At 49.4% G+C, this 13,019-nt stretch overlaps 1 protein-coding gene across 1 annotated transcript in view; it reads left to right on the top strand.

Moving 5' to 3' along the window:
* Fat2 (FAT atypical cadherin 2) overlaps positions 1-13,019 on the top strand; it is a 58,830-nt gene that overhangs the window by 32,602 nt on the left and 13,209 nt on the right. The window contains exons 11-18 of the mRNA XM_055602859.1: positions 899-1,052; positions 3,142-3,375; positions 5,763-6,146; positions 6,784-6,998; positions 7,898-8,035; positions 8,492-8,635; positions 9,190-9,387; positions 11,857-12,670. Coding sequence (XP_055458834.1) covers positions 899-1,052; positions 3,142-3,375; positions 5,763-6,146; positions 6,784-6,998; positions 7,898-8,035; positions 8,492-8,635; positions 9,190-9,387; positions 11,857-12,670 — 2,281 coding nt within the window. The remainder of the gene's footprint in view (positions 1-898; positions 1,053-3,141; positions 3,376-5,762; positions 6,147-6,783; positions 6,999-7,897; positions 8,036-8,491; positions 8,636-9,189; positions 9,388-11,856; positions 12,671-13,019) is intronic.

Here is a 13,019-nt window from a genome sequence, read left to right as displayed (position 1 = left end):
TGTGTGTGTGTGTGTGTGTGTGTGTGTGTGTGTGTGTGTGTGTGTGTAAGGGTCTGGTGTCTTTCCTTGATAACTTTCTACCTTTATTTTTAGAGACCCAGTCTCTCAGTGAACCCAAAGTTCATTGACCACCTCCCTGTTCACAATCCCAGGACAGACTACTGACCATTAAGGTAGAGCCAGACTTCAATGATCCTCAGGAATCCACCTACCTCCAACACCCCTCCCCAGGGCTAAGGTTACAGGAGTATCCCCTCCCCACTTTTTATGTGGGTGGGGACTGAAACTCAGATACTCATGCCTTTGAGGCAGGCACTTGACCCAATGAGCCATCCTCTCAGGCTTTGAAAATCATTATTTGTTATTGTGCTGTATGTATGATGAGGCAGGGAGTTGGGAGGATGTTCATGTGGAGGTCAGAAGACAACATTGTGAAACTAGTGTTTTCTCCTTTTTACCTTTATATGGGTTCCAGGAATAAAACTCAGGTTTTAGGATCAGATTGTATAGCAAGCCACTGAGCCACCTCATCAGGCCTCTGGCTTTTAATCTCCATTTTTCTTACATGTCTTTTAAAAACAAACAAACAAACAAACAAACAAACAAACAAACAAACCAGGAAGTCATGTAGTTCAGGCTGGCCTTAAACTATGAAGCCAATAATGAACTTGAACTCTGGATCCTCCTGCATCTGCTTCCTGAGTAGAGGGATTACAAGATGAGGTGTCCCAACGCATCTTACCCCATCTCCCTCTCCCTCTTTGTTCCCTTTTCTGCCTCCCTGTCTCTGTCTGTTTTCACTTAAGTCACTTCTCTGCCTGCCTCCTTCTCTCCCTCCCCAACCTCTGGATCTAAGCACACTGCCTCAGACTCCTGACTTTCACCTTTCCATCTTCAGCTTCACTACACTGGCAAGGTCCGTGAGGACGTCAGCCCTGGACACTTCGTCTTGAAAGTTGCCGCCGTGGATGTGGATATGGACACCAACGCTCAGATCATGTACTCTCTGCATGGACCTGGAGCCCAGGAGTTCAACCTGGACCCTCACACAGGTAGGTCTGAGACGTGGAATAAAAGCAAGATGGGCCGATGCCCTTTCCGAGCCAGTGGAAGATTTAGACTAGTAAGTGCCAAAGTTGGTGCAATCTCAAGATATGCACATTGCAAACTGGGCTACTGGAACCCAAGACCTCAGTAAACACCTCAAGCAATAAAGCTCCTGGAATCCTGGCCTGGGCTAAGGAAGAACTCAGTAGATGGGACATATTGTCATTAGACTGGCTAGGGACAAAGCAGAGATAGAAAATGGAGGGCCTCAGGTTAAACCATGAATGGCGATGTCAGGCTGAACTGTAGGACTGCTGGAGAGAAAAGTAGCAATAGCTCCAGATAAGACCCTGTCCCTCTGCTGTGGGAAGCAGGTGACTGTGGCAGCCAGGCCCAGGGACCAGCTGCCAAAACTTGGCTTAAATCCATAGCACCAAAGATGACTCAGAGATTCCTGAGCAGGGAGGAGCAGTGAGAGCCGTGTCCCAGGAAGCCGTCTGGGTAGATCAGAGACCACATTGTCCTTCCTGACCCCGGTCCAGTATGTTGAGTGATTTGGGAAGCTGCTTTCTGCTGCTGTTTGCTCAGCTGCAGGACTACCCATGGAGACTTAAAAGGAAAAAGCAATCGGGCGGTTTTCTTCAGAGTATGAAAATAATGCATGCTCAGTACACAGATTCAAAACCACCACAGGTGTGTATCCTGGAGGATCCAGAAAGCCAACACAATAAGCCCTCACCAAAGCCCACTCGGGGTGGGCTTGCCTTCCCATTCACCTCCAAAATCTCTCTGTAATTGTTTCTCGGGTGTATAATTTGATGTTTCTCACCTTAGTGATGATAGCTTGCAGGTTTTTGCAAGGAAGAATGTAAAGTTGTTTTCAGTGATTCCTGACAATACATTACGTCTTAGTCTCACATACACTGTTGTGATAAAAGACTCCAATACAAAGGAACTTAGGGGAGAAGGGTTTTATTATTGCAGCTCACAATCCCAAATTATAGTCCCTCATTGAAGGACATCAAGGCAGGAACTTCAAATAGCTAGTCACAGCACACCTACAGTCAAAAGCAGAGAGAGATGAATGTATGCATGCTCCTTTGTGCTCAACTGCCCTTCCCCCACTCTCTTGCATAGTTCAGGACACCCTGCCTAGGGAGTGGTGCCTCCCACAGTAGGCTGTGTCTTCCCATGTCAGTTAAGACAGTCCCCCACAGACATGCCCATCCGCAAACCCTGTGTGGACAGCCCCTTATTGAGACTCTCTCCTCAGATGCTGGAAGGTTGGTTTCAACTGACAATTAAAACTAACCGCCACATACTACTTTACTATATGACTAAACTATAATATATTAATCAGTTTCTACTTGAAAAGCATACAGGGTGATTTAAATATGCCACTATTATAAACAGTACCTCAGACAACATCTTTATACATGCATTTGTTTGTTTGTTTTTCTGAGACAGTGTCCCAAAAAAGCCCTAACTGTCCTGGAACTCACTATGTAGATCAGGCTAGTCTCTAACTCACAGAAATCTTGCCTGTCTCTTCGTAGTGCTAGGATTAAAGACATGTGCCACCATATCCACATATACATCATGTGTTTTTATTATTGGGTTAATTATTCTGTGGGATATATATATATACATATCTATTTATCTATATCTATCTATCTATCTATCTATATCTATATATCTATATATCTATCTATCTATCTATATATATATATATATACTATTGAATGAATACATATATTCATTTCTGCAAGTGATTTTTGTTTTTGTTTCTCAAGACAGGGTTTCTCTGTGTAGTTCTGGCTATCCTGGAACTCACTTTGTAGACCAGGCTGGCCTCGACTCATATAGTTCCCCCTGCCTCTGCCTCCTGAGTGCTGGGACTCAAGGCGTGGGAGAATGAGAAAGGTAGGCAGGTGCTAGGGGATGCAACTGGGCTTCTTCTCTGACAGCGTGTACAGCACACAGACCAGTCTCTCTGTGGTGATAGAACCTGTGGCAAGACTGTTAACAGTAGCTCTCCAGAGGGGCACATGTGTCCTCTAGAGGGAGCTCATCTTCTCTCATTTACCCTGGCAGGGGAGCTGACCACACTCACAGCCCTGGACCGGGAAAGAAAGGACGTATACAACCTTGTTGCTAAGGCGACAGACGGAGGGGGCCAGTCATGCCAGGCAGAGGTGACTCTCCACATTGAGGATGTGAACGACAATGCCCCTAGGTTCTTCCCCAGCCACTGCGCTGTGGCCGTCTTCGACAACACCACAGTTAAGACCCCTGTGGCTGTGGTCTTTGCCCGGGACCCTGACCAGGGTGAGTATGTGAAGAACTGGTGGCCGCCATCTGGGGTGAGGCATTGTCTCTGTGTCGTCTGGGATGGGCACGTACTAAGACTTCTTATTGAGTCTGTGGATACCCAGAGTGGAAAAGATCTGCAGACAGACACACACTCGAGCCTGCAGCAATTGGCTTTAGTGACATCTGAGCAGGCTCAAAGCATCACAAACCATATCTCCTCTGCTGCTTAGAGCCACAGAATGTTTATGCTGCCACTGAAGCCCCGAAGCATTCTTTTCTCTAAGCCATTTTGAAATCTACAAAGCATTTATTCAGTTCATTAATTTGTATAGGAAAGAACTTCTGGCCCTAAGGCCGTGATGCTTATTAAAATCCTTTCCTCAAATTTTAGACAGTTAAGTTGAACCATTTTCGATATTTTACTTTTTTCTTAGGTACTGGGGTTTGAACCTGGCATGCTAAACCAGCTGTCTATTACTCTATCTTGTTACTGTCACAAAAATACCTGACAAAAGCAGTTTACGGAAGGGAAAGTTCATTTTGTGTGATGGTTTGGGAAGGGACAGGTCCACCATGGCAGTAGGACACGAGGTGTGGCTTGTCACACCGGGTTGACACTCAGGAGGCAGGGCGGGGCTGTATGGCCTTAAGGTCACTTCCAGTGACCCACTTCCTCTCGTGAACTCTACCTCCTAAGTGTTCTGCAACTTTTCAAAACAGCACCACAAGCTGGGTACCAAGTACTCAAATACATGGACCCATGGAAGCACATTTCACATTTATACCACAACCACTGAGCCCCAACAGCCTGAATTTTTTATTTCAGTGACACTGCTTTTATTGTTTCTTTTCCTTGTGAGATGTGCAAAGTCTTTTAGTCTTGATGTGACTGAATACCATAGACTAGGTGACTGGTAAGGAACCAGTTAAGTTCAAGGCTGGGGAGATGCCCAGCTGGCAGAGGGCTTGCTGTCAATCATGAAGACGTGAGTTCTATCCCCAGCACCCGTGTAAGAGAACTGGGCATAGTGGCGTGTGCTTGCAATCTCAGTGTTGGGCAGGAAGATATGTGGGGTTTGCTAGCTGTCTGGCCTAGCTGATTCAGTGAGCCCCAACCAGTGTAAGACTCTGTCTCAGAAAAACAATATGGATGGCTCCTGAGAAATGACACCCAAGGTTGAACTCTAGCCTCCATATGTGCATGGACATATATGCATGCCCACCCGCTCACACAGAAATCTGCACACAACAAAAATAAAATAGAAGTTTATCTGGCTTGCAGTTTTAGAAGTTGAGAAGTTAAAGAATGTGGTACCAGCAGCTGGGGACACCTTCCAGCTGCATGACAATACAACAGAAGGCGAGGAGACCAAGGTCTTCTGCTTCTTCTGCCACTAATGCCCTGGCAGCCCCGCTTTCATGACTTCATCTCAGCGACCTCCAGACATCATCCACACATGAACTAGGGGCTGAGTTTTCAGACATGAACCATGAAGGTCACATTTAAACCATGGCACACAGCCAATTTAGATCCACCATGGTGTGTTTGCCCATGTTGTACCAATTAGAGCATCTGCCATCCTGAAGCATCCTAATGTGGTCCATTTTCCTAAGTCGAGTTTTAGCACTGATAATCTGGGTAGGCTAAAAGATGGGTCAGAGCAGCCAGATTAACTTCAGATGACTACGATGACGATGTTTAGAAAAGTGGAATCCTATTCTGCCAGCAATGCAAATTGAATATCTCCTATATTCTGGCTTGGCATTGCAGGAGGCAAGATTTTGAAGGACCATGGGACACTAGGGAGGGTGAACAGTCAATCCAAAGGCAGAGAAGCCGGACCTGGGAAACCCGTCACACACGCTTATGTTCATGAAGTGGGTGCACGTGTGTGTGTGGGGTACCTGTATACATGAGTTCATGTGTGTGTGGAGGCCAGAAGTCAGCCTTGGGCATCATTCCTTTGTTTTTTGAGACAGGGTCCCTTCTTTGGCAGAGTTAGTTAGTTAGTTAGATTAGGATGGCTCGCCAGCAAGCCCCAGAGATGTGCCAGTCTCTTCTTCCCAGGGCTAGGATTGAGAGCACACACCATGCCTTGCTTTTTGCATGCATTCTTGGGACTCAAACTCACGCCAGGGTGACAAGCACTTTTTCAAACAAGCCACACATCAAGCCCTGTTCTCTTAACCTTTTACTTTGACATCAATTACAGGCTCACAGGAGGTTGCCAGCTAATTGGTGAACAAGCCTGTCATCCTCCCAAGAACTTTTTGTGAGGGCTTGGAGTGGCTGCCCCAGAGATTCTCACTCTTGACACGCCCTGGGCATGTCAGCTTTAACCAGCCTCTCCCAAACCCTGCTGCAGGGCGTCCTCAATACTATTCACCCCCGGTTTCTACAGGTGTCAATGCCCAGGTGGTGTACTCACTGACGGATTCTGCTGATGGCCAGTTCTCCATTGATGCCACCTCAGGAGTGATTCGTCTGGAGAAGCCTCTGCAGGTCAGGTCAAGCTCGGCTGTGGAGCTCACGGTCCGTGCCTCAGACCTAGGCATCCCAATACCGCTGTCCAGCTTGGGCACTGTCACGGTCTCCGTAGTGGGCCTGGAGGACTACCTTCCCATCTTCCTGAACACGGAGCACAGCACGCAGGTGCCTGAGGATGCCCTGATAGACACGGAGGTGTTACGCCTGGCCACCCTCACGCGCCCCGGCTCGGAGAAGACTGGGTATCACATCACGGGCGGAAATGAGCAGGGCAAGTTCCAACTGGATGCTCACACAGGTGAGATGGGCAGGAGGCAGCTCAGTCCTCCCTTCATGGGGTACACTGGTTTTTCATGTAGGGGGGGGGCATCTGTCCGCACAGCCTCCCCTTCCTGCCCCCACAGCTTCTTATACATACACTGTCCTTGGTTTTTTCAGAGACCCATAAGCTGGTCCCTTTATCCATGTGGGCCTAGCTTACCTGAGAGGGTCATTATTCTTTCATATCTTCAACTAGAATTCCATCCAGAACCCTCAGTGATCCACTTACCTCAGCTGGTGCTTTCCTGTTCTCAGCACAGGCCAAATCTCAGGTGGCTTGGCATGCCTTGCTTCTTCCCTGCACCAAACGCTTGCTGAGACCCAATATTCAAGCAGCATAGGACTAGCTGCCTATCTTAAAACCACCCCCATGCCCAGCCAAATTCCTGGTACCCCTGAACTTTCCATTGTAATCACGAGGAAGGAAAGAATAAGGGAACCATCTCTCTTTTCTCTTCTTAGCTGACCCACAGGGACTCATAGAAGGCTCTCACTTTTGCATCTCATGCAGAATCCTCCCATGCACCCCAATGCACAGGAGTTGGCCCCAAGCCCCTCAGACCTCTGCCTTATGGTTCCGACTGCCTCGTCTCCATCACCTCTTCTCTCCTCAGGAATCCTATATGTCAACGGGAGCCTGGACTTCGAGACGAGTCCCAAGTACTTCCTGTCCATTGAATGCAGCCGGAAGAGCTCTTCCTCCCTCAGTGATGTGACCACCATCGTGGTTAATGTCACCGATGTTAATGAACATCACCCCAGATTCACCCATGAACTGTATACCGTGCGAGTCTTAGAGAATGCCGTTGTGGGTGACGTCATCTTGACAGTAAGGACCTTCAGCTTCACTCTTTGTGGGGTGTGGGCTCTGGGGGTGGTCTTTGCCTCACTCCCCACATGGGTCCCCAGACATTACAAGCATGAGTTGGCTTATCAAGCCAGGGCTCTATAGACTTGACCATGATTTGTAGCTTCTCAACAAAACTGTGTCACAATATTAATGCCAGGATGATTTGGAGAGGCCACAGGATTGGCAATATTCCATAGGAGAGCAAAAAAGAAGTTGACTGCAGAGGTCTTTTCAATGCCTATGACAGAGAGTGACATGGAGTGGGTGAAAGACAGGGACAGAGGGAACGTCACATTGTACTTCTTTGTATCTTAAATACATAGCTGTTCCATCCTTCATGGAAGCACACCCATATTTATTTCTCTAGGACTCCTACCACCTCCCTTCTGGCCTCTCCTTCAGCCTCCAATATGCATCCTGTGCCCCAAACACATATCAAAATTTGCCTTCCCGAATACACCCTTGGCTCTACATTTCCTTGCCCATACCATTTCCTCTGCCTGGGAATGTTCTTTCTATGCCCAGACACTTCCTCATCCTGAATCTTCTAACCTTCCTGGGGTGTCACTCTGCTCTGTACTCCCGTGAGACCCTAATCACCCATAACATCAAGACACAATGCTTTCTGAGGGTGTATCATTTTACACTTTTCTTCACATCTTGGCCCCTGGGACCAATTCTGGTGTACCCTGTCACTGTGAGAGAGTGGACAGACAAATGAATCCAGGGCATGCTGAGGTCACAAGACATTCTCTTGGGGGTGGGGACTACCAACTCAGTGGCAGCCATTGGGATATGGACATAGCCGTCCCTCCCAGGGCTACGATTCCTTTCTGGTCACCCTTGTGCCTGCATTCACGGTCTCCTCTCTACTGCAGGTGTCAGCGTCTGATGATGATGGACCTGTAAATAGCGCCATTACCTATAGCCTGGTAGGAGGGAACCAGCTTGGCCACTTCACCATCAACCCCAAGAAGGGGAAGCTGCAGGTGGCCAAGGCACTAGACTGGGAACAGGTGAGCTATGGCTGAGCAGAGGTGTGGCCCTATGGCAAGTCCAGAGGGCAAAGGGCAAACACAGCCCATCCTGATGTCCAGGCGTCCCCAGGATGATTCCTCTGTGAACTCGGAGGCGAGGGACAGGCTAACAAGGGATCAGTCCAGTGACAACTACCATGGGCTGAGATCAGTTTCTGGCATCAGGCACCTTGCCGGTTGCCTAAGGTGCATCTCACCATTTGATGCCCACAGTCATCCTGAGAATAACGACTCGCTTTATCCCCCCCCTCCCCAGCTCGGTCCTTTTCCCAAGGCTTCGTAGTTAGGAGATGCAGGGTTCCAAATCACTCTCTTTCTTTCTGATTCTGGTGCCCGAGCACCAGGGCCGTGAGTGGGCTGTGGGAGGAGGAGATACACCAAGGGGCAGACACCAGGAGCCTTCTTCCTAATCCCCTGGTGTGCATCTTGTTGCAGACGCCCAGCTACTCGCTGAGGCTCCGAGCCACAGACAGTGGGCAGCCCCCATTGCACGAGGACACCGAGGTGGCTGTTGAGGTGGTTGATGTCAATGACAATCCTCCCCGGTTCTTCCAGCTCAACTACAGCACTGCTGTCCAGGTAAGCACCCCCAAGCCCATCCTCCTCTTGAGCCCCTCTCACTGGGAGGAGCTTCCCAGGGGTGTCTCCTCACTTCCCAGGAGGGTAGTGAGGAGGTGTATAGAAAGAAAGTAAAATTATATATATATATATATATATATATATATATATATATATATATATATATATATATATATATATACACACACACATATATACACATATGCACAGATATAAAATGTCATAATGAAACCCATTATTTTGTATTCTAACTAAAAAGAATTAATGATTATGAACTGGAAGTGTCACCACCATTCATCTGTGGCTTCCTAGCACATGCAGTCTGTCAACTGTGGGGCTCAGGCAGTGTCCTTTTCTGTAGGCTAAGGGTTTGACCTTTGGTTTTTAAGACCCAGGGATGCACTTAGGGAAGACTACCAGGCCGGCTTCCAGCCTGGGATCTATCTGTGGGCAGAGGGATAAGAACTTGTCCCTGGAAGATGGGACCACAAAGGAAGAACCGGAGCGGCTGATGCTTACACCACTCTCTGGCTTCCTGTTGCTCTCTGTCACAGGAGAATTCCCCCGTTGGCATCAAAGTCCTGCAGCTGATCCTGGATGATCCTGACTCCCCACAGAATGGGCCCCCCTACTCCTTCCGGATCACCGAGGGGAACGCTGGGTCCGTGTTCCGGGTGACTCCTGATGGCTGGCTGGTGACAGCTGCAAGCCTGAGCAGGAGGGTCCAGGAGTGGTATCAGCTTCATATCGAGGTGAGTGCTGTGTGGATCCGAGCTGGCGTGTGTGGTGCTGGCTTTGGGGACAGGATGCCTGCTGGCAGACACAAAGGTGGTGCTTCTGCTGTGAGGAAAAAGTGTGTGGAGTGTGTATGTGCCTGGCCATGGGCCAAGGACTCCATACTGAGGCCTGCATGAATCTGCATTTATCTCTGTGTGTCTACATGTGTGTCTTTGTGTGTCTGTGTGTGCCTGTATGGGTATGTGTATGTGTGCCCGCGTGTCTATACGTCTCTGTGTGTGTATGTATCTGTGTCTGCATGTGTATTTGTCTGTATGTGTGTCTGTGTGTCTCTCTGTGTGTGTACATACATGTGTTTGACTATCCATGTGTATATACTTGCTTGTGTAGGAAAAACAAACAGCCTTAGCAGCAGATGTGAAGGGGATGGCTCCTTTCTTGTGGGTGTTCCATTCTGATAAACAAATAGGGAAGCCACACCTTCTGACTTGAGATAAGTAAATAAAATAACAAGAGACTTAAGGCAGGGGACACACATATTTGTCAAACAGGTGTTATCTGAGTGGAGACCTGTGGGGGTCTGGAGTACAGTGGGCAGAAGAGTATTCCAGGAAGGAGGAGTGTGAAGTGACCTGTGATCAAAAAAATCGGAAGCAATGTCAGGAAGGATATTGAAGTGTAGATAAGGTCGATCGGGCTTCGTGGGGCAGGAGGATTGCTCGTTGTGTGGCTGGCCGATACCTGAGGTCCAACCTGTGATATTTTGACAGAAGTACTGTCTAGTTAACTGGTTTCTGCATCAGAATGCCACAGGTGGGACAGGCTCAGGCCAGCCATCTCACGGTTCTGGAGGCTGAAGACCAAGATGAGAATGAAGCTGTGGGCAGACCCTGGTGAGGGGCCTCTTCCTAACCTGGCAGAAAAATGGCAGGCCAGTGCCCACTCTACATACACGGGCACCTGCGATCCCTTTCAGCCAGAGTCTGAAAACAGTCCTGTAATCCTAGTACTAGGAAGGCTGAGGCAGGAGGATTGTAAGTGTGAGGTCAATCTGGACTACAAAGCAAGTTCCAGGACAGACTGGGGCTACATGTGGAAACTATGTTTTAGAGCAAAGCAAAGGCATTGTACACATCTGTAATTCCAGAACTTAGAAGGCTGAGGTGGGAGGGTTGCAAACCTGAGGTCAGCCTGGGCTAAAGAGCCAGATCTTGTCTTGTAAAATAAAGTTTTTCTTCCCTTATTTTTTTCTTTAAGGCGCTAAGCATCTTCACAAAGGCCCCACTGCTATGATCTTATTTTCCAAAGGCTCCACTTAGCAAACAATGAGGGCTGCATTTTAATTTAATTTGAACTTTGAATGGGCAGAAACGCCAAGCTTTGGTGACAATTGCTCCACAGCCTTGCCGGCCTTGGCCAGCCTGGTTGAACGGTCACCCTGAGTTTTTTTTTGTATTTGTCTATAGATGTGTTTGGATCCCTTGGTGCTGGAGTTCTGAGCAGTTGTGAGCCTCCTGTGGTGGGTGCTGGGAACAAAGCTTGCAGCAAATGCCCTTGAGCACCGAGTTGTCTCTCCAGCCCCAATTCTCTCTTTTAAGGAGGGCCTTCCACCCTTGTTGAAAGCCTTCACGAGCCTCTCACACGTGTGACATGAGATCCAGCCTTGGGCTCCTCAGCCCACCGTGAGTGCCACCCCAGCCTTCCCTCCATTTGCTCCAGGAGCCTCCTGTTTAATGGAGCGTGCCACGTCTTCCCCAGCCCAGGACCCCTTACATGCTCTTTCTTCTTCAGAGAAGTCTTCACCTCCACCTGACCTGAGGCAGACCCCCTCACTTGTCTTCTTGTCACCCTGTTTATTTTCTTCACTTTGTCCAAGCTGATAGCCTCTTACACGCTGAGAACTCACCCTGCCTGTCCCCTTACCACAACAGAGGGTCAGGCCACAGAAAGCTCTCAGCCAGTCCAGAGAAGGAGTTCTCCCTCCCGATCTGATCTCGTAGGAAAGGGAATCCCAGAGGAGCTCTTTCTCAGTGGGGTAGCAGCCGTGGAGGGGTGTGAAGCACGCTCAGAGGTACCTGCAGACTGGCAGAGTCTGAGGCGGGAGAGAAGAGGCCTGAAAGACTGACCTGTGCTGGGGAGCTAGGGAGCTGGCTCAGCCAGCATATGCAGGTGCACACAAATCAGCAATACACGTGGAGGTTTGCTTGGAGAGGTCTAGAAAGAGGCTCAGGCTCCGTGAGGCTCAGGAAAGCTGGGTTGTTCTGCTGTTTTCGTATTTTCTACAAAACCTTAAGAAAAATCTCCAGCACATCCCTGTGTGTTGGAGTTTATCTTCTTCCAAACACAACAGCATGCAACACCTCTCTCAGCAGGTATGGAGAAGGGAGACCAGGCCGGCAGGGGGCGGGCACTGGTAGGGGGAACAGCCTCAGCTGGGCATAGAGGTACTGTCAGGTGCCATCAACTGTCCGTCTTACCAACAGGTATCAGACAGCGGCCTCCCACCCTTGTCGTCTTCAACGTTGGTTAGAGTACACGTCACGGAGCAGAGCCGTTACCCGCCCTCCACCCTCCCACTGGAGATCTTCATCACAACGGGGGAGGAGGAATTTCAAGGTGGCATGATAGGTAAAATCCATGCCACAGACCGGGACCCCCAGGACACACTGACCTACAGCCTGGCGCAGCAGGAAAGCCTGGGCAGGTACTTCTCTGTGGGTGCGTCCGATGGCAAGATTATCGCCTCCCAAGGACTGCCTCATGGCCGATACTTGTTCAATGTCACAGTCAGTGATGGGACCTTCACCACCACCACTGGGGTCCATGTCCACGTGTGGCTCATGGGGCAGGAAGCTCAGCAGCATGCTATGTGGCTGGGCTTCCACCAGCTCACCCCCGAGGAGCTGGTGAGTGACCACTGGAGAAACCTGCAGAGATTCCTCAGCAATCTCTTGGACGTCAGAAGAGCCAACATCCACCTCGCCAGCCTGCAGCCCGCCGAGGCCGAGGCCTCTGGGGTGGATATGCTCCTGGTCTTTGAGGGCCATTCTGGAGCCTCCTATGACCTCCAGGAGCTGGCATCTGCCATAGCTCACTCATCCAAAGAGATGGAACACTCGGTGGGAATTCAGATGAGGTCAGCCCTGCCCGTGGTACCGTGCCGAGGATCTCGCTGCCAGGATCAAACCTGTCAAGAGACAGTGTCTCTGGAGCCCAGGATTGGGCCCACTTACAGCACAGCCAGGCTCAGCATCCTGACACCACGGCACCACCTGGGGAGAAACTGCTCCTGCAATGGTAGGATCTGGGGTTGTATTGCTGGGTCCTGGCTGCCTGCCCCCGAGGTTCATGAGCGTGGCTATAAAGTCAAACTAAATGCCACAGACCAATGGGGAGTGACTTCATAAAGCCTAGAGATGGGATGCTACCTAAGTTCTCTCTACTTTCTGGAAGTTTGAAAGTAACAATCGATTACAATAGATAAAGTAGCTAAAAGCATGACCTGGGCCATCAGGGTGCTGGGGTACACATCTTCACTCTGACACTTTCCAGCCAGATGACTAGAGGGAATTCTTTGACATTTCTACGCCTTTGGGCTTTGCTAGTGCAAGGATCGAGTTTGGTGTATCAGGTACCCTTGGAGAAG

The sequence above is a fragment of the Psammomys obesus genome, unplaced genomic scaffold (genome assembly GCF_907164565.1).
Source record: "Psammomys obesus unplaced genomic scaffold, mPsaObe1.curated_primary_1811, whole genome shotgun sequence".
NCBI lineage: Eukaryota > Metazoa > Chordata > Mammalia > Rodentia > Muridae > Psammomys > Psammomys obesus.
This window is presented reverse-complemented; position numbering and strand designations above follow the sequence as displayed.